Raw genomic sequence first — 21,131 nt, 5'->3', positions numbered from 1 at the left:
TCCCGGGGAAATGGCCTCAAGTTGTGCCGGGGAGGTTCAGGTTGGAAATGAGGAGACATTTCTTCTCAGAAAGAGCAGTCAGGCACTGGGAGGGGTTGCCCAGGGAGGTGGTGGCATCTGTCCTGGGGCTGTTCAAGGAGAGGTTGGGCCTGGTGCTTAGGGACATGGCTCAGTGGTGGCTCAGTGCTGGTGGGGGGGTGGTTGGACCAGGTGATCCTGGAGAGCTTTTCGATCCCGGAGGGCTTTCCCAACGCTAAGGGCTCTAGGATCCTGTGATCACCCCCAGCGGGGCCTCCGGCGCACCAGGGGGCGCTGCGGCCGGGCCCGGCCTCCCCTTTCCGTCCCGTCCCGTCCCCTCCCTTCCCCTTCCGCAGCCCGGGATGGAGCCGCGCATGGCGCAGGCAGCGGCACGGCTGGCGCGGCAGGTGCGGGCAGGGGGAGGCGGGCAGAGCCCGGGGGTCCGGGGGCGGCCGAGGGAGAAGCCCCCGGGGAGGAGCAGGGGGAGGGAGGGAGGCGCCCCGACGCCATCTGCCTTCCCCGGCCGCTTTGTGGTGTGATGGAGCGGGGCTCCCTGCCAGGCGGCTTTGTGCGAGAGCCCTGCGAATTCAGCGGGGCCTGGCTCACATCCTGACGGGCGTTAGGGTCTTACCGGGAGAGCCGTCGCTGTCTTGTACTCGCAGACAAGGGCAGCTTCCTGGCGCTGGGCTGACCAAAGAGCACTCGAGGTGCCCCCGTAATCCCAGCGGCCTCCCGTGAGGTGCTCCCCGGGTCTTGCCCTTTGCTGAGGAGCAGTGGTGCACCCAGGGCTGGGCGGGAGGATTAATGTGAAGTTTTATTTCCCAGGCAGCAGCTCTTTCCTGTTCTCAGTTACAGCTTTTGCAGGGTGAGGGTGTAGTGGCACTGTCACAGAGGCACTGTTTGCCCCCTCACTTGGACGGTACTGGGAGGAATACGAGAGGTGCCTGTAGTTTAACACAGTAACTTCTTTTTCAGAAAGATTACAGAATTGGTATCTCTTTAACAATACCCAGCATCCACAGGTGATTTGCTAGAGAAGCAGGTTTATTGCAGGTTCCTGTGACAAGGGGCATTTACAACGTGTGAGTGCCTGAAGGCCTTTCTCCTGGAGAGCCCAGACGTGGTTATGGGCGTGGGGCAGGGGAGCGCTGCTCCCTCCCGCTGGGCCCTGCACGAGGGCTCCCTGCCTGCCAGGGCCGAGCAGGCCGCGGTAGCCACCCCAGCCCTCCTGGCCTTTACCCCATCCCTGTTGGAACTCGGTGTAATCCCTGCTGGAAGTAAAGAGTGATGCTGAAACTTTCAGGAAAGAAAAACACAATGGGGAAACGCAGCAGTGTGGGCTGACACCCTGGGCTTGGTCAAGCCTGAAATGGTGGTGTCCTGAACACCTCGTGTCTGCAGGTGTCTGGGCTGTGGATTTGCTGTTTCTGTGCAGTCATGGTAAAGAAGTAGATGAGAGCCTGGTTTTTGGCACTGTTTTAAGGTATTTTTCCCTCTTGGCCAATTCCAGCCATTTGGGATACTTGTTGTCAGCTTTCAGTGGTGTGAGAGAAGCTGTTCAGGCCAGATGTCAGCCCCGGGGGCTGGCGATTCCTGAGAACCCTCGAGTTTGGGGTTCAGGCCATGCACATGGATATACCTTTTCTCATCCTCTCTTGTAGCGTGACCATGTGGAAGAAAGCTCTGGTAAGATACTGGTCGCTTCATCTCCTGCAAGCCTTAACTTGGGTGACTGGGAGCAATTTTGGTTGCGGAGGACAATCAGAAATGAATTTCTGTTCTGAAAGGCTTGCCGGGGTGCTGAAAGATCTCAGTGGCTGTAGCTTGGGGGGTATTTTTTTAATGCAGGAAGAGTACATGAGAGCTGCTCATGGGCTGGGATGTGTAGGGATGTCCATTTATTTCAAAAGGAGAAAACAAAAAAACTTTCTGGATCTGTACAATATTTGTCATCAGTGCAAAACTCTCCCAAGGGTCTGACTCGCTAACCTGTCCTGCAGCTGGTGGCTTTGCTAGACAGCAGGTAATCCTGCGTGGACACAGAGCTTACAGGTAGTGTGATATTAAGAGTAGGACAGAATGTTTGTGCTTTTTTAAAGCACATCAGTTGTTTGGTTTTTTTTTCAGACGGAGGGGGAATTAGGTGAGTTTAAACTTCAATTATTTGTGTTGCTGCTCCGATATTGCCTTAAGTCAGTTTGTTGCAATAGAGCTTACTAAAATTTACAGTGAAACAACAGTTCATTAATGCAATGAAATCCCTCTTCCACTATTTTAAATTTGAAGTTGTCTGAAAATTTTTTAAACAGATCTGTGAGTTCTACCAAATGCTACCAGGTCAGGCCAATAAGAAAAGTATAAAATAAGAAAAACATTTTCTGTCAAGGGGGAAGGTAGGTGTATGTATGTGAGAGCAAAGCAGCCTGATTGAGGGATGCGGGGGGATGTCTGCCTTTGTTTAAAAAAAAAAAAAGTAATAAGCTGCAAAAGTAACAGCTCAAATGGGGTATTTGAAGTGAGTTATTTTTAAGATATAGCATTGCTTTTAGATGATTTGGGTTTGATAAGTGCCAAAACAGAGGTTTTGATCAAGTTTTTTAATTCCAAAGTCCTGTTTCTTCATGCTTGAACCTGCAGGAAGCATCCTGTTCTCCTGTAGCGGAGGCGTTGAGGTTATAAAAGAAGTGCAGTGGAAATGTTGAAGCCGAAGCGCGAATGAAGAATGACCTCAAAAGTACTGATTTTCAGCTTGCTCTGTAAATAGGGCAGTCTTAAGATGGTTTTGGCCCAGCTCAGGAATTTTGAGCATCTGCAGTCGGTTCTGCTGGCACCTGTGGGAGCTGCTGTTCGGTGGTAACACTGGGCCAGGGGATTTGATGACCCCAATTTTTTCCTTAATTAAATATTCCGGTTATTTCAAGTAAGCAAGCCCTTTTGATAAGGTTTTGGTGGCCTATTTGCCTCTGATGCTAGCCAGCGCTGCTTCCTGCTGTGAGAACCCCTGACGAGCGCATCAGGGACATGAGCGCTGTTGGGACGGTTCCTACAGCCTCCAGGCGTGTTTGCGGACCAGGTTAGTGGCTGATGGGCTGGGGGAGGAAAAGAGGCGGACTTCAGAGACGAAGTTTCAGATTCCTCGTTTCACTGGGGGGCTGCGTGAGGAGAGTTCCTGCTCCTCGCAGCAGCTTCTCCCTGGTTATAAAAGTGCCTGTGGGCGAGGGGAGGCTCTGGGTCAGCACCCACAGCTCTGCTGTGCTGCCGCTCCCGGCTTCACCTAGAGAGGGCAGAGGGCACACACCTGCAAGACAGCTGAAAGCTGAAGTTCATTTATTTGGAGAATAAAAATGAAATTCCCATTTTCTCCTAAACACCTTAACCCCAAGGTAAGGAAGGACTGAGTGGTGAGGTGGGAGCACGCGCTGCCGACACGGCCTCACGCTCTCCTGTGAGGCAGCACGCCGACTTCTGGGCACCTCTGTCACGTCGGCGTTGGAGCTTGCTGGGGTTGTGTGAGCGGTTGTGGTTTCACCCTTTGAAGGAGAAAACGTGGCCTAGCTAGAGAGAGTGGAACTGGCCAAAGCTTGAAGGAGGCTGCAGGGAGTTTGGAATCAAAACTTTGGCATCTTTATTAGATAAAAAAGCTGGAGAAAATGCCCTTTTTTTGAGCCTAAATTTCATTAGCCTGACCTGTTGTCTTTCTTGTGCTTCTGTCTTGAGATCAGTAAGATTATTACTGCACTGACCGCTTTTAAGAATGTGTCAGAATCCATGTTTTTGACACAAATAGAAACCATCTTTAAACAAAGATTGTTTGGAATTCTACTTACACGTCGTTGTTGTTACCTTTATGAGACACAACTAGAAGTGTATCAAGATCCTGCCGCTCCTCACCTTCTGTTCCCCTTCTCCAGGAATCACAGTGTGTCCATTTAATTTGCTTTTCAGGAAAACGAGATTAAGTTGCTAACAGCAGAAATCGAGCGCCTGAAGAATTTTGGATGCTTGGGAATCTCCCCGAGTTTGGAAGGGTTGCGAGACGAAAACGCAAAACTTAAATATCGGTTAAATTTCCTTCGAAAGGTAAGGGAATGAGGAATTAATGCTGTGTTACGTGCTTTTGTTCTCATTAAGACAAGGTAAATAAATTATGTCTGTTTGTTACAGCTAGTAAGGTGTGACAGCATGCTCTCTCTGCATTCTCATGTCTTAAGTGTCGGTGGCACTTCAGAGGTTTCTTGGTTCTTTAAACAAAACGCTGCTTTATGAAAAATGTCAGTGGGTTAATAAGCCCACGCTGCTCTGTGTTGAGTGGTCGTGTGACAGGCAGCCCGGCTGAGATCTGCCAGGATTACTGGCAGAAGAGTGAGAAGCAAAGCAGGATGTAACTGCTCCTCACACGCCTTTTGTGTTTTGCTTTTTCAGAGCCTTCAAGAGGAAAGAAGTAAAACAGCGAAAAGCATGATTAATATCAACAGCTGTCTTCAGGAGATCTTTGGAGCTGCTATCCAGGCTGCGTACCCAGATTTAGAAAACCCTCCACTAGTGGTGACCCCAAGCCAGCAGCCCAAATTTGGGGATTATCAGTGCAACAGCGCCATGGGCATAACACAGGTAAATCTGAAAGACCTTCCAAAGGGAAGCAAAGTGGGAGTGTTGCCTGCTGGAAGCGAAGTGGTTAGAGAGCACCGTGAGAGTTGCAATATTGGACCTGTTTTAGGCTCATTGCAGGCCTCTGGGCTGAGAATTCACTGAATATTTAATGGTATTTTAGGAGGCATTGGCCTTCGCAGGGCAGGTCTTTCAATCTCAGTTTAGATTGCTGTTATGAGGCAGGGGAGTGTCTGAGTTACACGTGTGTGCCACAGAAAAATGGCCCAGTCTGGGGGATTTAAGTCATTGTATTCATTTACTTAGGACATAATTAATTACCAAGTAGTGAGCTATATGTTTTGGAGTAATAGCAGGGAAACAATAAATGGCCAGTAACAGAATGCTGATAAAGACCTACAGGTCTCTGAAGGAAGCGCTGGGAAGCCAGAGTGCCCCCCGTGCGCACAGCTGCCTGCACACATGCGCTCGCTCGAGGCCGGCAGGTTCCAGGCACGGGGCGCAGTGCTGCAGCTTCCTGCCACCCCCTGGCACGGGTGCTGCTGAGAAGGGCCCTGGGCAGTCCCCCGTGGCCCCAGGGGGACAGGGCGGCTGCACGCAGCGCCCGATGGCAGACCGGGTGAGGGGTCCGACCCGCGCAGAGGCCGTGGTGTGTGCCAGGCACCTTCCTGCAGCCTCAGGCCAGGCGTTGGCTACTGCTCAGGTACCCTCCTTTGTACTGCTTTTCTAGCCAGCTCCTTTGGTTCAAAAGTGTTGCTAATTGCCTGGTTAGAGCTAAATTTGATTGGTGTTGTCTTCCTTTAGGTATTTTCAATTTTGTGACTCTCTCAGGCAGTTTGCATGCACAGTTTGTGCCCACTTGATGCTCGTGTTCCTCTCTGGCTGCCGTTACCCAGCCGTTTACCAAGGGGCTGCTGCGTGGGCATCTGTGGTTAGTGGGCACCTGTATTTTCTGTTAACCGATCAAAATTCAGGAAGTGTGTTTGTTTTGTTACGATGTTCTGGTCTTGGAGGTTTTCAGGCAGCTGTAACAACAGCTCTGCTTTGCAGAACACTTCTGATGTATGTGCAAAGGAAGGAGTGTGTTTTTTTTAATCCTGGCAAGTATCAACCTCAGAAATTATGGCATTGCTGCTTTGTAGGAGATACTTGGCCAAAGAAAGCCCGGACAGAATAGGAGACATTTCAGGCGTTGCTCAGTGGGATGGGACTGTGATGGAGTACAAGCAGGAGGTGAGGGAGAAAGGTGCTGCGTTCTGTCTGAGGTGTTAGGTGTCCCTGCTTCCAACGCATTGATGCCTTTGAGTGAAGACAGACTCTTTGTAATTACAGATCTTTTATTTTACAGTGTACGTTCACAACAGAAGCAACTTTTATTTTTAAGTGTTCTGTTATTAATTCACCTTTTTATTGTTAGACTACTCTTGACCTTGAACTTGCCCTGACACGGGCGCAGTTCCGCTGGCCCAGGTTGTCACCTGCGGTCGCCATGTCTGTTGTCCTGTCCCAGTGAGTTTAGCTCGCGGGCAGCACCGATACGTGCCAGCCAGCAGGCTCTTGGCCTGAAGTGCCAAGGCGGAAACAGCCCGCACAGCTACGAGTCATCTTCCTCAGTCTTGTTAGTGCTGTTCGCATGCTGTGGCTGGGCTCTGGCCAGAGGAGCACACTGGGTGACTGCACTGCCACACGCTTTCAGGGCTTTGCTATTTTTCTGACCGCTGCTTTACCCCAATTAAGTCTCTGTTAGGATTCTTGAGCAGTCCTGGCTTCTCAGTGTCAGCGTTGTTCGCATAACTCTGTGTCCGAACAGTCCTTGTCAAGCCACGGCTTCAAGTTCCCGGTTGTCAGCAGTGCCGAGGGGTAGAGGCTCCTCGTGCTGGGCTTGGCTGGGGAGTTTGTTCCTTGGAGAGGCACACAGGCTATGCAGGGCCTCAGCCTGGGGACACTGACACGTCACAGCATAATCAGCACAGCAGAGGCAGGGGATGCAGCAGTCCTTTCTCTGAGAGCAGCAGGTTACGTCCTTCCCATCAGCCGAAGTTTCGGGGACGTGGTGCATGTCTCCCCGAGGAGCCCTGCTCCCGCAGGGTGTCCCCTGAGAGGAGCAGTACGCCTCCTGACTGGGCAGCACCGCTACGTGCCAGGCAGCCACGGCTCCCTTCAGTGCGCTGGTGTGGAAACAGCCCTCACAAATGTGTATTGTGTTCTGGGAGCTTGTTAGCATATTAATGCCTGGGGCTTGAGCCAGGAGCTCTGCTTGCCCCTTAGAGTAAGAGGAGTGCAGGAACTGTTCCTGGAATGATTCAGAGGACATGCCAGTAAGCTGGTACAACATGCTTATTATCTGGTTTTGCATGTTTTTTTTCCTGTGGTCTGGGTAGCATTGAAGTTGATCCCTACAGAAGGTTTCTTTTCTTGCCCTTTCCAAGCCTTTACCGTTTTGCAAGGCTGCTGTAGCGATCAGCAGTATGGCAGGTATGCACAGTAGTGTCTGTGCTTTCTGCTTCATTTGTGGAATGCTTTGGAGGATTGAATTTTACTGGATTTTCTTGTTGCATTTCAGATCCTGCTCAAAACCAAGGAACAGAAGGTTAGTCCGAGAGAAATTGCTGAGAAAATAACAAAAAATATTCCTGCGAATGAGTGCATTGAGAAGGTTGAAATTGCTGGGCCTGGTACGGTACTTTCATGTTCTACCCCTTGTATGTTTTAAAACTGTTAGGGCAATTTTATACTGGATGGGGATCAGAGAAGCTGAGCTGAGTTCAACTGTTCTGTTATTTAAAACCGGTGTTACGGGATGAATGAGCTGCTTCTATCGTGGTGAGCTCTGTAGCCCCCAGACGTGTGCAGCAGCAGCAATCTGCCTCTGTTTTAAATTGGCTGGTGCAGTCCTCAGCCCTCTATTTACAAATGTTTCCACTGATCCTTAAGGGATCAGCCTTGCACTTTTGAACATTAGTGATGGGTGTGGGGTCACAGTCATACAAAATCACTGGAGAAATAGGTATGCCCTTCTCAGCTGAGACTGGGAGTGCTTGCTGTTGGTTGGGTGGTGAGGAGGCCTTGCCCTCTCAGCACTGAGAGGCTGGAGTAGCACGGAGGTTGTTAACTGCTGCGTCTGCCTTGTCCCTGTGACCCAGGCAGAAATAGGAGGGCTCCTATTCCTTAGGGCTGCAGTGTAAAGGCAAGGATCACAGGGCCCAGGCCTTCAGGGTGCTTGGGCAGTTCATTCATTAGCTCTTAGAAGGAGAAGTAAAAGAAGGCTAGAAAGCAGGATTTGGTTTTGTATTCTGCAAACCCTGGCAAGATTATTTACTTTCTCATAAAGAATGTTTTTGTAGATTCAGCTTTGAGTGACAGTGTGCAAAAAGGGAGTTGTCAGTGGTCTTGCTTGCAGAATCTGACTCCTGCGGTTGTGTGAAACAAATAGAAGGCTCTTTTAATGTGGGAGCAGAAATTGTCTTCTAGTGGCAGCTTTGTTGTCCTGTTGCTGAAAAAATTTTGTTTAGTCAAGCTAACTTCATATGCTCTTGTCCTTGATGCGAGGAAACAGAGATCGAAAAAGCGCCTTAAAGCACTTCTGCAGCCCCAACACTCATTGCTGGTTTTCTCCTCCACAGGTTTTATCAATGTCCACTTGAGAAAGGATTTTGTGTCGAAGCAGCTGAGCAGTTTATTGATGAACGGAGTTCAACCACCAGCTGTTGGCAAAAGGAAAAAGGTATGGCAGTAAGGAGATGGGCATCTTGCACCCATGCAGCTGAAGTGTGTGCTGGACTGCAGGTAGCTTCGAAATCCCCCTCCAGAGAGATTTGTTGAGTAGATGGCCATGTCAGCTGGTTGTCAGGGTGGCATTTTTGTGACTTGGGGCCTGGGCACCATCAGTTGGCCCATGTGTACTAGCTGTGGTTGCTGGGGTGCTGGGGGATGAGGGACAGGGGTATCCCAGGGCTCCCAGCAACCCCCCGTGAAACACATGGGATATGGCGATGGCTGTTGCCTTTATTCATTTCTTTCTTTTGTACTGTGTCTAAGGTGGTGGTGGATTTCTCTTCCCCCAATATTGCCAAGGAGATGCATGTTGGTCACCTGCGGTCCACCATCATTGGAGAAAGCATGTGCCGCCTGTTCGAGTTCGCAGGTTATGATGTTCTGAGGTGAGAGCTGATTTTGGGATGACATGGGCTGCTTTGGCTAAATGTCTGCAGTACCTCTGTACGCTTTGGTCGGTATTGGTCTTTTTTATAAGCACTTCATAAATAATCCTCTCTGCAGTAAGCTACTAAACTGAGCAAGTGTAGCAGGGTTAGGAATCCAGATGGGCAACAGCTTCGTTGCGTTGAAATTGGGGAGGGGGCAGCTTCTCTTATTTTTGGTTTCTCATATTACGTATGTTTGGTTTTTAGAATATACATATTTAAAATGTGCAATTTTAAAAGATATGTTTGAGAAATCATTTTTATTGTGCTCTTTAATTGCTTCAAGGTTAAACCATTTAGGAGATTGGGGCACCCAGTTCGGAATGCTCATTGCTCACCTCCAAGACAAATTTCCAGATTACTTAACTGTTTCTCCTCCCATTGGGGATCTCCAAGCTTTTTACAAGGTATTTGTAGCAAATAAACGTGATATTTATGTCAACACCTAAAAAGCAGGTTTAGGAGGTTTACAAACTTGCAGCGCAGTTTTAGAGAAACAAAGGGAATCATGTTAATAGATTATTGCAATTATCTGCCAATAGATAATGAATCTGGTCTCGAGTTGTCCATGTGGGGCGTGATTAAAGGACTTGTCTTTTGAGACAAGTGTGCTTTGAGAGCCTGTTATGAAAGTCCCCCCCGTTGTTTCGGGGGAAAACAGGTGCTTCGTTCATGTAGTGTGTTTTACCATAGGAATCCAAGAGGAGATTTGACACAGAGGAGGAGTTTAAGAAACGAGCCTACCAATGTGTGGTGCTGCTGCAGAGCAAAAACCCAGACTTCATTAAAGCGTGGGAACTGATCTGTGACGTGTCGCGGAAAGGTGACTTTGCCAGGTTCAGAAACATGTCTCAGCAGTTGAACAGTGTGGTTTTCCTCACCTTTATGTCCGAGTCCATCCTCTAGTTTTCTTAAAGAAATCGCTGCCGCCCTGCTGTAAGAAGCTTAAAGTAAAAGGATGATAGAGCCAAAGTACTGGGCTGTCTGTGGAGGGTTTCAGCTAAAACTTTTGTCTCCTCAGTCTAGTCTGAGTCCTAGTCTGATAGCTTGACCCAGAGACAGAAAACATTTAGGGATTTGCTGTACCCATTGGTAAACATGTGCCAGTGAATTCCCACTGTGTACGTTTAATGGAAATATTTTGATCTGTTTCCCTCCTCAAGAGTTCCAGAAAATCTACAACTGCCTGGACATCACACTCATCGAGAGAGGGGAGTCATTCTACCAAGAGATGATGAAAGATATCGTCAGAGAATTTGAAGATAAAGGTAAGGCTTTTGGTCTTGGAATCAGAAATTCTGCAGATGTCAGCATGAGCGAGGTAACCTCACTCCTATCCGATGAGGTGTAGGACTGATTTTTGCAAAGTTGCATTTTTCACACCCTTGCTCTTTTTCTCAGCAACATTTCCTGAGTGGATCTTTGGTGGAACTTCCTCCCAAAGAAGCATTAGCAGAACTGATTCTTATGTGTATCGTTCCAGAAAGTGTGAATCTTCCCTGCTGACACCAAGAGCAGTTTGTGTGTGATGTTTGTAGGAAATAGTGTGAGGTACCACTGGAATTCACTGCATCTTCAGTAGATAGTCAAGGAGCAGTGTATGAGAGACTTCTCAGTCTTGGTGTTGGGAGTAGAGGAGAACTTGAATCTGAGAAGTCTCTCTGAAGACAGTGGCACGTTTGGATTATGTTGACTTTGAGACTCACAAGAAGCCAAATGGACCATAACGAGTCTCTGGTTTTATGTGGTCCTGTTTAGATTTAGAAATTCTTGAGACTCACCATCTGTAGTGGTGACTAGTGGTGACTGGTCAGACTAGTCTTACCTCCTAGATATATTGTGCTAGTCCTCATTGCATCTCCATAGAGTTTCCATTGTCTTTAATGCCCTCCATTGTGATGGTCTTGTGGCTCTAAAGGTGGATCTGAATGCCAGCAACATGAGTTTTTAAATCCAACTAGGTCCCTTTTGGAAAGGCCAGATCTGAACAGATCTGCTTTCTTGTGCGTGGTGCTTTGTTCTAGAAGTGCAGTACAAAATATGACACAGCTGGTGAGGGAATTCTCTTTTTATTTTTATTTTAGACGTTAGTTTTTAATGTGAGTGCATGGTGTTTTCTTTCTGGTAGCATCTGGAATGGGAAGTGTTTGTCTCTGTCCTGCCCCCAAACCTCCCCATGTGATATGACACATGATGTGTTCCGTTGCTTTCCTAGGATTTGTCCAGGTGGATGATGGGCGGAAGATTGTCTTTGTCCCAGGTTTCCCCGTCCCGCTGACAATCATGAAATCAGATGGAGGTTACACATATGACACATCTGACTTAGCTGCTCTTAGACACAGGCTGTGTGAAGAGAAGGCTGATATCCTTATTTATGTTGTTGACAGTGGCCAGGTGAGTACGTCAGCCTCTTCTGTCATTCCTGGTACAGATCAGAAAGTATTTAAATGACAGATACAACAATATTGTAGGTAGAATGCTGCAGGTGTGGTGTATTGCCTTTTGTCCTCATTAGTGTGATGGTGGATCTAATTTGGTGACTGGTGATCTCCATGGACAGCCCTGGAGATCCCAAATGATTATGGATACCCAGTCACCACTGGAGGTCGGTTAAACCTAACTCTCAGTAGAACAGTCTGAAATGAGATTTGTACTGCTTATACATTGGCCTCTTCTTACCCGAGGAGATGCAAGGTTGTCAGCAGCGTGTCTGAGCAGTGATGTGAATTTGCTGGTTGCTGCTTCTGTAAGCCAGGCAAACTCTCTGAAAGGTTAAACTTTCTGAGGTGGAACTCTTCTGTGGAGCTAGAAACATTTACAGTCTCATTGTGAAAGCAGCATTGTGAAGGAGATGAAGCTGGCAAGAAAACTCTACCTGGAAGTGTGGGTTGAGACCTGGTTGTTGGCGTTTGTTCCTTGCAGTCGGTGCATTTGCAGACAGTGTTTGCAGCTGGACAGATGATCGGCTGGTATGATCCCAAAGTAACCAGAGTGACCCACGCTGCATTCGGAGTGGTGCTGGGAGAAGACAAGTAAGTCTTTGGAGGTAGTTTTTCCTCTGTGTGTGCTCTGGAGGGGATGTTTGAGTGACTTGTCCGTTCCTTGACAAGTACGCATGCGGCATGCCAAGCAAAACACATCACGTGCTGCGCAGTTATTTGTAACTGCGTCACTGCGCTGGGTGTCAGGGCCCTCTGATGCACATAGTTTTGGTGCCCTGGTCTGGTTCCCTCTGGGGCCTGGCCTCTGCTGCCTGCCGTTTGGGGAGAGGACCGGGAGTCGGCACGGGGCAGTGCCGAGGTGATGTGAATACTGGAGTGGCAATGGTAAAGGCCATGCTTTCCTTATTCCCTGCCTGCCCTGTGGTAGATGGAATGAAAGCTGGGAAAAGAACCTCTGGGGTCTGGTCTGCAGGCCAGGCCCTTGTGCTCCAGAGTTGTTCGTGCGTCTCTGTGAAGTGACGCAACCAGTGCACTCCTACAGCCACGTAACGCTGCAGAGCGAGTGCTTTTGCTGGAGGTTTGTTACAAAAGTAAAGGTGCCTTGCTGGACTGGAGCCTTGTGCTGGTGTTGTGTCCTTCCTAATGCCTGGGACAGCTCTGAGTGTTGGAGCCTTCCTACCCCCCAGGTCCCCACCTGTGTTCTGGCAGGTTCCTGCACTTCCTGCTAGGTGTAGCTGCCTGGTGTCAATTTCTTCAATACAGAGCAATTTGTGGGCATGTGGTTTTTTATCAGCCAAAGGTTTGAGCAGTGGAAATTCCTGCAAGAAGCTCAGGGGCATGTCCTGGATCTGCCTGGGCACACACTAGGCAGAGGGTGGGAGTGTTTTGCCTCTTACACAGGTGGTCATTTTGGCTGTGTGTTTTCAGGAAGAAGTTCAAAACTCGTTCAGGGGACACCGTGCGTCTCATAGATCTGCTGGAAGAAGGGCTGAAACGAGCCATGGACAAGCTGAAAGACAAGGAACGGGACAAGGTAGCTCATCTTTCCTGAGAACTTCCCAGATTTGTTCACAAACTTACAATTTCCACATTCTGAGTGTGAGCTGAGAATATGGATGCAGCCAAACTGCCCGGGAGGTGCTGTGGGATGTGTACAGAGTCAGTGGTGTTTTCTGGGAGCAGCTGGGGCAGCAGGGTGTTGTCGTGGGGAAAGGAGGATCCCTGGGTACGTAGCCGTGTGGAGATGGAAGCTGCAGGCAGCGAGCTGGCCTCCGGCTGGTGCTGCAGAGCTTTTTGGGGAGCTGGGAGGGGAGCTGGGCCTGGCGGGATGTGAAGTTGCAGCCTCGGCCTGCTGGGCTGGTGGTGACTTCTGGTGATGGGCTGCTGGGGATGTGCAGGGCACTTTGGTGTCAGGCTTCACCCTTTCCCTCGGACACTGCAGCTGAGCTGGCTGGAAGCCCTTTGCTTAAAGAGGTTCTGCCGTGGGTGCTGATCGCCTGGAGAGAGCTGCACGGCGTGGGCCACAGCATGGAGCAGAAGGACCAAGCTGCCCGAGCACTGTGCGAGGCAGTGGAATTGGGAAGTGGAGCTCCTGGGTGCTGTGCAGTACAGGCTGAAAGCTCCTCTTTTAAATGGAAATAGCAGGAAGCACGGGAAAAAAAATAACACCATAAAGATCTCCCAAGGACACATATGATTCAGACACACAGTGCTTTGCCCTGCCGACAGGGTGTTGCTGTACCACAGAGGTGTTTTATGGGCATTTGGACTGTCCAAAATGCTCTGTAGGGGTTGCAGGGGCAAGTGTTTGTTTGTGAGAAGCAAGAGCACAGGGTGAATGTCACACTTGCATGGTAGAGAGAACGTGATGGGTCCTTGGGCCTTCAGGAGCAGGGAGAGTAGAGTCAGCCTTAGCCTGGGCAGGTTGGCCGCGCCACCTGAACACGAGAGAAGTGAGGGGCAGAGATGGGGTCTGGTCCCTGGGGGTGGGTGTGAGCCTGTGCCACATATCGTGTGGGTGAACTCCTCTCAGCTGCCTGCACTCTCCTCCTGAGCCGCGCTGAGTGCCCAAGGCTGCGTGGTGTGGCTCCTGATGCCAGCAGGGTGTTCCTCCTCCTGACTGTTACCTGTTCTGAAATCGTAACAGGTCCTCACAGCAGAAGAGCTGAGAGCTGCCCAGACGTCAGTCGCGTTTGGATGTATTAAATACGCAGACCTCTCCCACAACAGACTAAACGACTACGTGTTCTCCTTCGACAAGATGCTGGATGACCGAGGAAATACAGCTGCTTATTTGCTGTATGCCTTCACGCGGATCAGGTGGGTTGAGTGTGTTGGCAGTCAGTTGGAGCTAGCCTCTGATGCTCTCTGAATCTTTATGCAAAGGAGATGTGGGGGAAGGAGTGAGGTAGCTGCATCAGTGCTGGTGGGGTTAGTTGGTATGAGAAGCGAGCTCTGTAGGCAAGTTTTTATTTGTCTTTAGAGACTGTGTCCTGTGTTACCTGACACAGGGCCCTGCTGTGTGCCATGCATCCCGGGCCTTTTAGCTACCAGGGAGGGAGCTGTGAGGTTCTAGGTAATTCCTTTTGAGGATTTGGGTGGCCAGAGAGGGGTGAGTCTGTGTTCCAGCAGCTGCTCACTGCTGCCATACCCCACAGAGCTTTTCTGGCACCCTGAGCGCTGCTTGGCTTGGCAGCACGGGCAGTTGTGCCGACACCTACACAGAGCACGGCCCTGCCTACTCCCCTGCAGTGCCCCGTGGGCTCGCTGCAGGAGCGGCGCAGGCTGGGCCTTGTTGGGACCCTTACAAGCAGACAAAGTTTTGGAACATTGCAGGGCTATTGCTCGCCTGGCCAATATTGATGAGGAGATGCTGCGGAAGGCAGCCAGGGAGGAGGTGCTCGTCCTGGACCACGAGAAGGAGTGGAAGCTGGGCAAGTGCATCCTGAGGTTCCCCGAGATCCTGCAGAAAATCCTGGAGGATCTGTTGCTGCACACGCTCTGTGACTACCTTTATGAGCTGGCCACCACCTTCACTGAGTTCTACGACAACTGCTACTGCGTTGAGAAGGACAGGCAGAGTGGTGAGTGTTGGCCTATGGGGCTGCACGTGCCTTGGCACGCACCAGAGCAGAGGTGACGCACGGGGTTTTCCTGGTCCCGGGAGGGCTGGTGTTGCATTACTAGCTGCTGCAGAGCAAGTGCTGCCAGGTGGGAGGATGGAAGGCGGCTGGCACAACTGTGCCATCTTCTGTCCATGAGCAGGAAGGTTCTGCAGGAGCTGTGAGCAGCCAGGCGGCTGGAAACTCGGTGGCTGGTCAGTCTGCCTGGCTCGGGGAGTAGGGGAGGGAGCTCGCCGTGCCCAGCCCCAGGGCAGGTTGTGGGTGGATGGGTCCCCTGAGGGAGGGCGGTGTTGGTTCTGAGCAGCTGCTCCATCTCCTGCGTTGATGTTTTTGCAGGCCAGATCGTGAAGGTGAACATGTGGAGGCTGCTGCTGTGCGAGGCCACTGCCATGATCATGGCCAAGGGCTTTGACATCCTGGGGATTAAGCCAGTGCAGAGGATGTAGCTGTTCCCTGTGGGGTGACAATAAAAGGACTGAACATCTGGAGGTGTCTGTGTCTGTCGGGGTGGGGTTCTGGTATGGGAAGGTGCTCTAGGGGAGCAGCACCCTGAGGGAGGAAGGAAAGTAAGAAAGGGAGGGGACACAGGAGCATGACTTCAGAAGCTGCAGGTACAGAGGCAGACAAGAGAGGCTGTGGACACAGCTCAGAGCATTTCTGTGCGCAGGAACTGAACCCCACAGGCCCATGCCCACCCCCAGGGCTGCTCTGCTGTAGCCTACAGATTGTTGGAGGGCTGAGGCCTATCAGAACACCCAAGTGTCCTTCTGGGAAACTGCCCAACCACAGTACAGTCACTCACAATCCCAGAGCTGACCTTGCTCTGATGATATCCAGCATCATCTTTATCTTATTTGCCAAGTCCACGTGCGAGCAGGTCACCCAGCTTGTGATGTTATCTCTGGCATCCCTCAGTTAAGCATGGAGCTCTCACGAGAGCCGAGCAGTTTCATCCCAGCCCAGCAGTGCAAGGCCCTGGTGATGCTCATTTCATGGACGTTGTCAGTGAGCTGATCGAGGCAGCAAGCAGGTACCTGCAGAAGAGAGCAAACACTGCACTCAAGGACCAAACTTAATGTAAAACACCGGGGGACTGTGAAACAACACAGCCTGAACTCTGTTGTCCTGTTGGGGGGTGTGCCACCTACAAGAGCCCACATTCCCATCACTGCATGTGCAGGTGGGGCACCAGCACCCCAAAAGGGGTGGCTTCCTGAGTGCCTCTCAGAGGCCAGCAGTTAGGCTGCAAGCATGCAGCTGCACAGCACTGCAGAACACCTGCAGAGCAGCACCACACCCAGTCCTCACTGCCGGCAGCTTGTCCGCCATCAGGTTTCGAAGGAGGGAAGAGTGAATGGCTTTCTCCTTCCACTCTCAGTCACCAGTCTCGTACCCGCCCCTTTCCCCTGCTTGCCCAGCCTCTCCCTGAGCAGCCCGCTGCTCGCCTGGTGAGTCGATATCCATCTCGATGTCCGTCTGTGGCTCGCCCCAGCGAGGAGGCAGCCGAAGGACAGCAAGCCCTGCCCCGCACAGCTGGCCTCCCTCAGCACGGTGTGGCTGGGCCTGCCCTGATGCGCTGCCAGGGCCGGTCTGCTCCCAGGTGCCACCCCTGGCACCGCTGCCAGGAGCTGGGACAGCCGGTGCTCCCGCAGCCCCAGCAGCTGCCAGCACTGCTGCCGGATGGCAGGCAGGCGGCAGCTCTCCCTGGAGGAGCAGGAAACCCAGGGGAAGAGCAGATCGATGACTACGCTCCCTCAAGAGGATGGCACAGGGGAAAAGCCTTTCCCTGCAGCAGCAGTGCTCTAAATCCCTACAGAGCCACCGAGCCTCTCTGCTCATCTAGCCCAACCTGCGCACCAGGCTGCCTAACAGTTGGCCGTGGCTCCTGAAAGCTGCCTTTGCTTTGGGATTTGTTGGAGCTCTGCTGTGCAAGGGAAAGCAGCACAGAGCTGAGGCTGTGTGACTATCAGAGGAGGTGTTGGGCTTGATGTAGCTGCTTGCTGCATGTGTGTGCGCGTGTATCTTTGTGTATGGACATACACAGCAATATAGGTATACAGAGAGATGTAAATAAGCTACACATGTAGGTATGTGCCATATGGCCCACAGCCTCCCCATACGTCAGCTGGGGGGGAGCTCACCTATGACAGCTAGCCAGCACTGATCCGGCAGTTACGCGCGCGCACACACACGCCTGGTGACTCTGACCCACGCCAGCAAGCCAAACATGACCTAGCTCTGGTGCTAGCTGCCCAGCTCCTGCAGATGCCCCGGTACCCCTGCCGTGCCCTCCCAAGGCTGTACCCGCCCCACGGTACCTGAGCGGCGCTGGGCACGCAGTGGCAGCCAGGCACCGGTTCCAGCCATCGGGGGAATCCGCTGGTGACGAGGCCAAGCCAGGCAGGGTCAGGTTTGGTGCCAGCAGCTGGGTCAGCCACGATCCAGCGATGGCCAGGAACAGCTGCAGTGACGGGTCTGGGGCCGGGTGTGTGGGGCCGGGGCCGGGCATGGCCATGGCTGAGGCCTCTCCCCACAGTCACCAGCAGGAAGGGGACAGCCTGGCTGGGCTGTCCCTGAGTCCCGGCACCAGACCCCTCCCCGGTGGAGTTGGGGGGCACAGTCATGGCCCCTCGCAGTGCCCTGGTTACAGCAGGAGGGTGCAGGATGTCCGCTGGCCAAGGCCAGCCCAGGTGGCGCACAGGTGACTGCGGGGACAGGCAGCAGGTGTCAGGGCACCCTGGGGTGGGGGGGGTGGGGGGGGTGGGGGGCAAGGGCTGGGCATGGGCATTCAGGCCACCACTGACGAAATCGGGACCTGCAGTGGGGCTGGGATGGACAGCAGGTCACTGGCCAGTTTGGGGACCTGGGGGCAGGGGGTGGCAGGTGTCACTCAGGAGCATGGGGCTGGCTGGGGGTCAGTACTGGCAGGAGCCATGGGGCAGGGATGTTCTCAGCCCGGGGGAGCCAAGGGGAAGCAGCTCCCTGCTGCTCGGGGCAGTGTGAGACCTGAGCTGAGAGCTGGGGGGCACCAAGGGCTGTGGCTCCCCAAGGGAAGGGACTGGGGGCTGGGTGTGACAGCAAGGACACAGGACAGCCACCCAGTCCCATGCCACCTGAGCCAGGCCAGCAGGGCTACTGGGGGTGGCAGCCAGGGCCAGCTGAGTCCCAATCATCAGACACATATCTGGGGTGAGGAGGGCCGAGGTCGAGCCAGGAGGGTGGGTCAGCAGCAAGCCAGGTCAGGATGGGGTCCGGTGACAGCAACCAGGGTGAGCCACAGTCCAGTGATGGCCAGGAATGTCCATAGTGACGAGGAAGGGCCGAGGTCAAGCCGGGAAGTCAGTCTGTGGGTCAAGGGCCAGGTGCAGATTAATGGGGTGCATGGCCAGGCACAGGCATGGCTGGCGGCAGTCCAGCCAGGCCCCAGCAGCCAAACCTCACCTTCTGCCAGCGCCCCCAGGACAGGAGGGTCAGCCCTGGCTGGGGCTCCCCACAGAGCATTATGGCAGCCTCTGCCCCACGGCACCACCATGGAACGGAGCAGCCTTCGGCAGCATTAGTGCTGAGCTGGCCCCAAGCCCAGGGTGGCAACGCCCCTCTCCTGCCCCACGCTTTGCTCTGTGACAGCAGGCAGCATACCTGGAAGAGCGTGTTGCACTCCATTATCATGTGGGCCAAGCCCTGCGTCGCTGCCAGGTTCTCGCTCAGCTCCCTCTGGTCCGGCTTCCCCAGGCTGTACTTCCTCTGGCTCAATCTGTGGGAGGGGAAGGCGAAAGGCAGGCGGTGAACAAGAGGCTGGGCCGTACAGGCACAATGTGGGGCTGGAAACCAGCAGCTTCAGCAGGAGGCGCTGCATGAGGCTCACGTCGCCTCACATAGTAAGATACATCACAGCCATCGTTCTTGCCCAGCATACCCTGAATGTGCCCAAGGCAGAACTGACCAGCAGCAAGGTCTACCCTTGCAAGGCAAGGTATTTTATTCCCGAAAACATCATCACATCTGGCCAAAGACAGCAATCACCCCAAATTGCTTTGTGTGGAGCCTTCAAATATCAGGCTCCACGCAAAGCCCACGCAGAACCTTTTGGCTCAAACCACACTGAACAGATTTCAAAAACAGTCCCCTTTTTTAATTCATAATCATTATATGACATCATTAATCCTGGCTTCTGATGTGTCTAGCTATGTGCATTCCTGCCAAACAGCTTGAAAATGCGTCAGGAGATAAGAGGCGTCCTCAGCTGTGCGCCTCCGAGCCAGACCTGTCAGCCTCCCCTTTGAAGTCTGAAACCTGCACTGCGGCTTAATGCCCGGTTACAAAAAAAAAGCAAATGGTTCAAAGCAACCTGCCTCCTGCACAGTGACAGCAAAGAGAAACCTCAGGTTCCCTTTGTGATCCCAACAGTTCTACTCTGAAGTAAACCCAGGCGGTACGGCTCTCAAAGCCCGCTCCCCAGGTGCTCAGAGGGGGCTGCAGGCGGGGACAGAGCAGCTGCCCCAACCTCGCGGCTCCTCTGCCCTGCGCTGCCTCAGCCCAGGGGCACCAGGGCAGCCCCAGGCTCCAGCTGCACTCAGGCTGAGGTCCTGCGTGCTTTCTCTGCCCTCTCTGTGCTCTCCAGAGCCTGCGTTATCACGCTGATGGGTGCCAACAGCACATCTGACAGCTTCTGCAGCTCTCTGGAAGCAGTCCTCAGCTTCAGAGCGCCATGTGAGGTGATTAATTGGCTACGCTGATGGGTGCACAGCGCTGCCATCAAAGCCAGCTGTCCTTTTCTGCTCTGATACGTGTCTGCCCATACGCAGGAGCACGGCATAAAGCAAACAAACAGCACTGCCTCAGGAGACCAGATAAGGCACGAATGCTCTCCGAGATACTACTTGTCTGCTTTGGCCCAAGGGCACCTTCCTCCCTGCACGTACAAGCGGGCAATGTTATGCAACCCAGATACTTGTAGTTATTGAGATAAATGTACAGCATCCCCGTGGCTCGGTTTGGCAGGCACAAGCCCCTTATCACCCAGCAGCACGCGTGCCAGCAGCTGCTACAATCTGCCAGGTATCTGCAGGGCCTTCGGGCTGCACCAGGCTCAGGTCCCCAGTGCAGGAGCTGCACGTCCCCTGGCAGCACCACCTTCATGCAGGCAGTGGGCACAGGCGGGGCGCTGGACCTGTGGGCAGCCATAAAGAGACCAAGAGGCAGGCTGGCTCGCGTGGAAGCTCGTCAGGAGCAGGACACGAGGGCCTTCCCATAGCTGCCAGAGCTCTGCGTGTGCTGTGGTCAGCTCCTGCTGGACCTCAACAACTGTACTTGAGACAAACCCTGTGACACACACACTTTGTCCCCATTAAAAGCAAACACTTGTCCTAGGCCAGCTACAGAAAGCATTGATCTAGCAGAGAACACTACTGACAGCAGCAATGCCAGCACTAGGATGACAATACCGAGTGGAGGAGGAGGAGCTATCCCGTCTCAGGGTGTTGAGGTGAAACAACGACGGTGCGAGACAGACAGCGATGTTGGTTGGGGTCATCTGGTTTTCTTCAACAAAAGCAACCACATCTCGTAGAAAGAACAGGAGGATTTTCAGAGCTTCTTGGTTTTCCTTTGGGAGAAGGAGAATGGCAGCCTGGACAGCCTGAAGCTGCTGGTCCTTTGGCACGTCTGAAAACAGAAAAACTATGGAAATCACACGTGATTTGCAAAGGAAGTATCTGTCAAAGGAGTGCCAGGCAAGGCTTTGAAACCACAAGAACTGAAGCTCTAGCTCACAACAAGAAGGCCATTGTCACCTTCACACCACACAAGTACAGTTTTCACCAACTGCCTGTCAATATGCACACATATCCAGTGATGCTGGTGCTTGAGTGCTTGTATTTATTTTTTCTTGAATGCCTTACTAATGAGCTCATGTTGAACTGGCTCTGATTACAATCTAAAGAGGGGCTTTTCTCCACACAAAATGTTACTCTGCAATGATAGTTTGGAGTAGATACCTACAGTACCTTTTCCTTTCAGCCTCAGGCATGCAGAGAATAGATGCTCTCACTGAAGCCCGGTGAGGCCCTGTGCCTGACAGCTCCTGCAGGAGGGTGGGTGAGGCTCACCCTGCCAGGAATCCCCATCATGAGAATGGTTTCTCCAGTTTTGACCACGGCAAAGGGTAGACCATTGCCGCTCTTTCCCTTCAGCAGATGCACACACGCAGGAAACACAAAACGTGCTTCTTGGTGAAAGCA

The 21,131-nt window shown here is 52.3% G+C and overlaps 2 protein-coding genes across 2 annotated transcripts in view; one reads left to right on the top strand and one right to left on the bottom strand.

The window, feature by feature from the left end:
* The first annotated feature begins 331 nt into the window (after nucleotides 1–331).
* RARS1 (arginyl-tRNA synthetase 1) lies at nucleotides 332–15,376 on the top strand. The gene is made up of 15 exons (XM_035562899.2): nucleotides 332–425; nucleotides 3,964–4,098; nucleotides 4,441–4,629; nucleotides 7,190–7,301; nucleotides 8,250–8,350; nucleotides 8,665–8,786; nucleotides 9,115–9,235; nucleotides 9,522–9,651; nucleotides 9,992–10,096; nucleotides 11,044–11,222; nucleotides 11,751–11,860; nucleotides 12,698–12,803; nucleotides 13,917–14,089; nucleotides 14,606–14,853; nucleotides 15,229–15,376. The coding sequence occupies exons 1-15, from the start codon at nucleotides 381–383 to the stop codon at nucleotides 15,336–15,338; spliced, it is 1,986 nt and encodes a 661-aa protein (XP_035418792.1). The 5' UTR covers nucleotides 332–380; the 3' UTR covers nucleotides 15,339–15,376.
* A 2,761-nt stretch (nucleotides 15,377–18,137) lies between these two features.
* The window catches only part of LOC118256162 (rho GTPase-activating protein 7-like), a 41,547-nt gene continuing 38,553 nt past the window's right edge, over nucleotides 18,138–21,131 (bottom strand). Inside the window, exons 9-11 of the mRNA XM_050713565.1 lie at nucleotides 20,337–20,556; nucleotides 18,532–18,646; nucleotides 18,138–18,236 (exon numbers count right to left, since the gene is read on the bottom strand). Of these exons, the coding sequence (XP_050569522.1) occupies nucleotides 18,219–18,236; nucleotides 18,532–18,646; nucleotides 20,337–20,556 (353 nt within the window). The 3' untranslated portion in view covers nucleotides 18,138–18,218. The remainder of the gene's footprint in view (nucleotides 18,237–18,531; nucleotides 18,647–20,336; nucleotides 20,557–21,131) is intronic.

Source organism: Cygnus atratus, chromosome 14 (assembly GCF_013377495.2).
Source record: "Cygnus atratus isolate AKBS03 ecotype Queensland, Australia chromosome 14, CAtr_DNAZoo_HiC_assembly, whole genome shotgun sequence".
Classification (NCBI taxonomy): Eukaryota; Metazoa; Chordata; class Aves; order Anseriformes; family Anatidae; genus Cygnus; species Cygnus atratus.
The sequence above is the reverse complement of the archived record's forward strand: the minus strand, read 5'-3'. Positions and strand labels throughout refer to the sequence as shown.

Excerpts from the sequence above, each read along its gene's own strand:
- RARS1 (XM_035562899.2), top strand. The coding sequence starts at position 381 with ATGGAGCCGCGCATGGCGCAGGCAGCGGCACGGCTGGCGCGGCAG. Across the intron at positions 4,630-7,189 it reads GCGCCATGGGCATAACACAG|ATCCTGCTCAAAACCAAGGA; the intron begins GTAAATCTGAAA and ends GTTGCATTTCAG. Across the intron at positions 12,804-13,916 it reads AAGACAAGGAACGGGACAAG|GTCCTCACAGCAGAAGAGCT; the intron begins GTAGCTCATCTT and ends AAATCGTAACAG.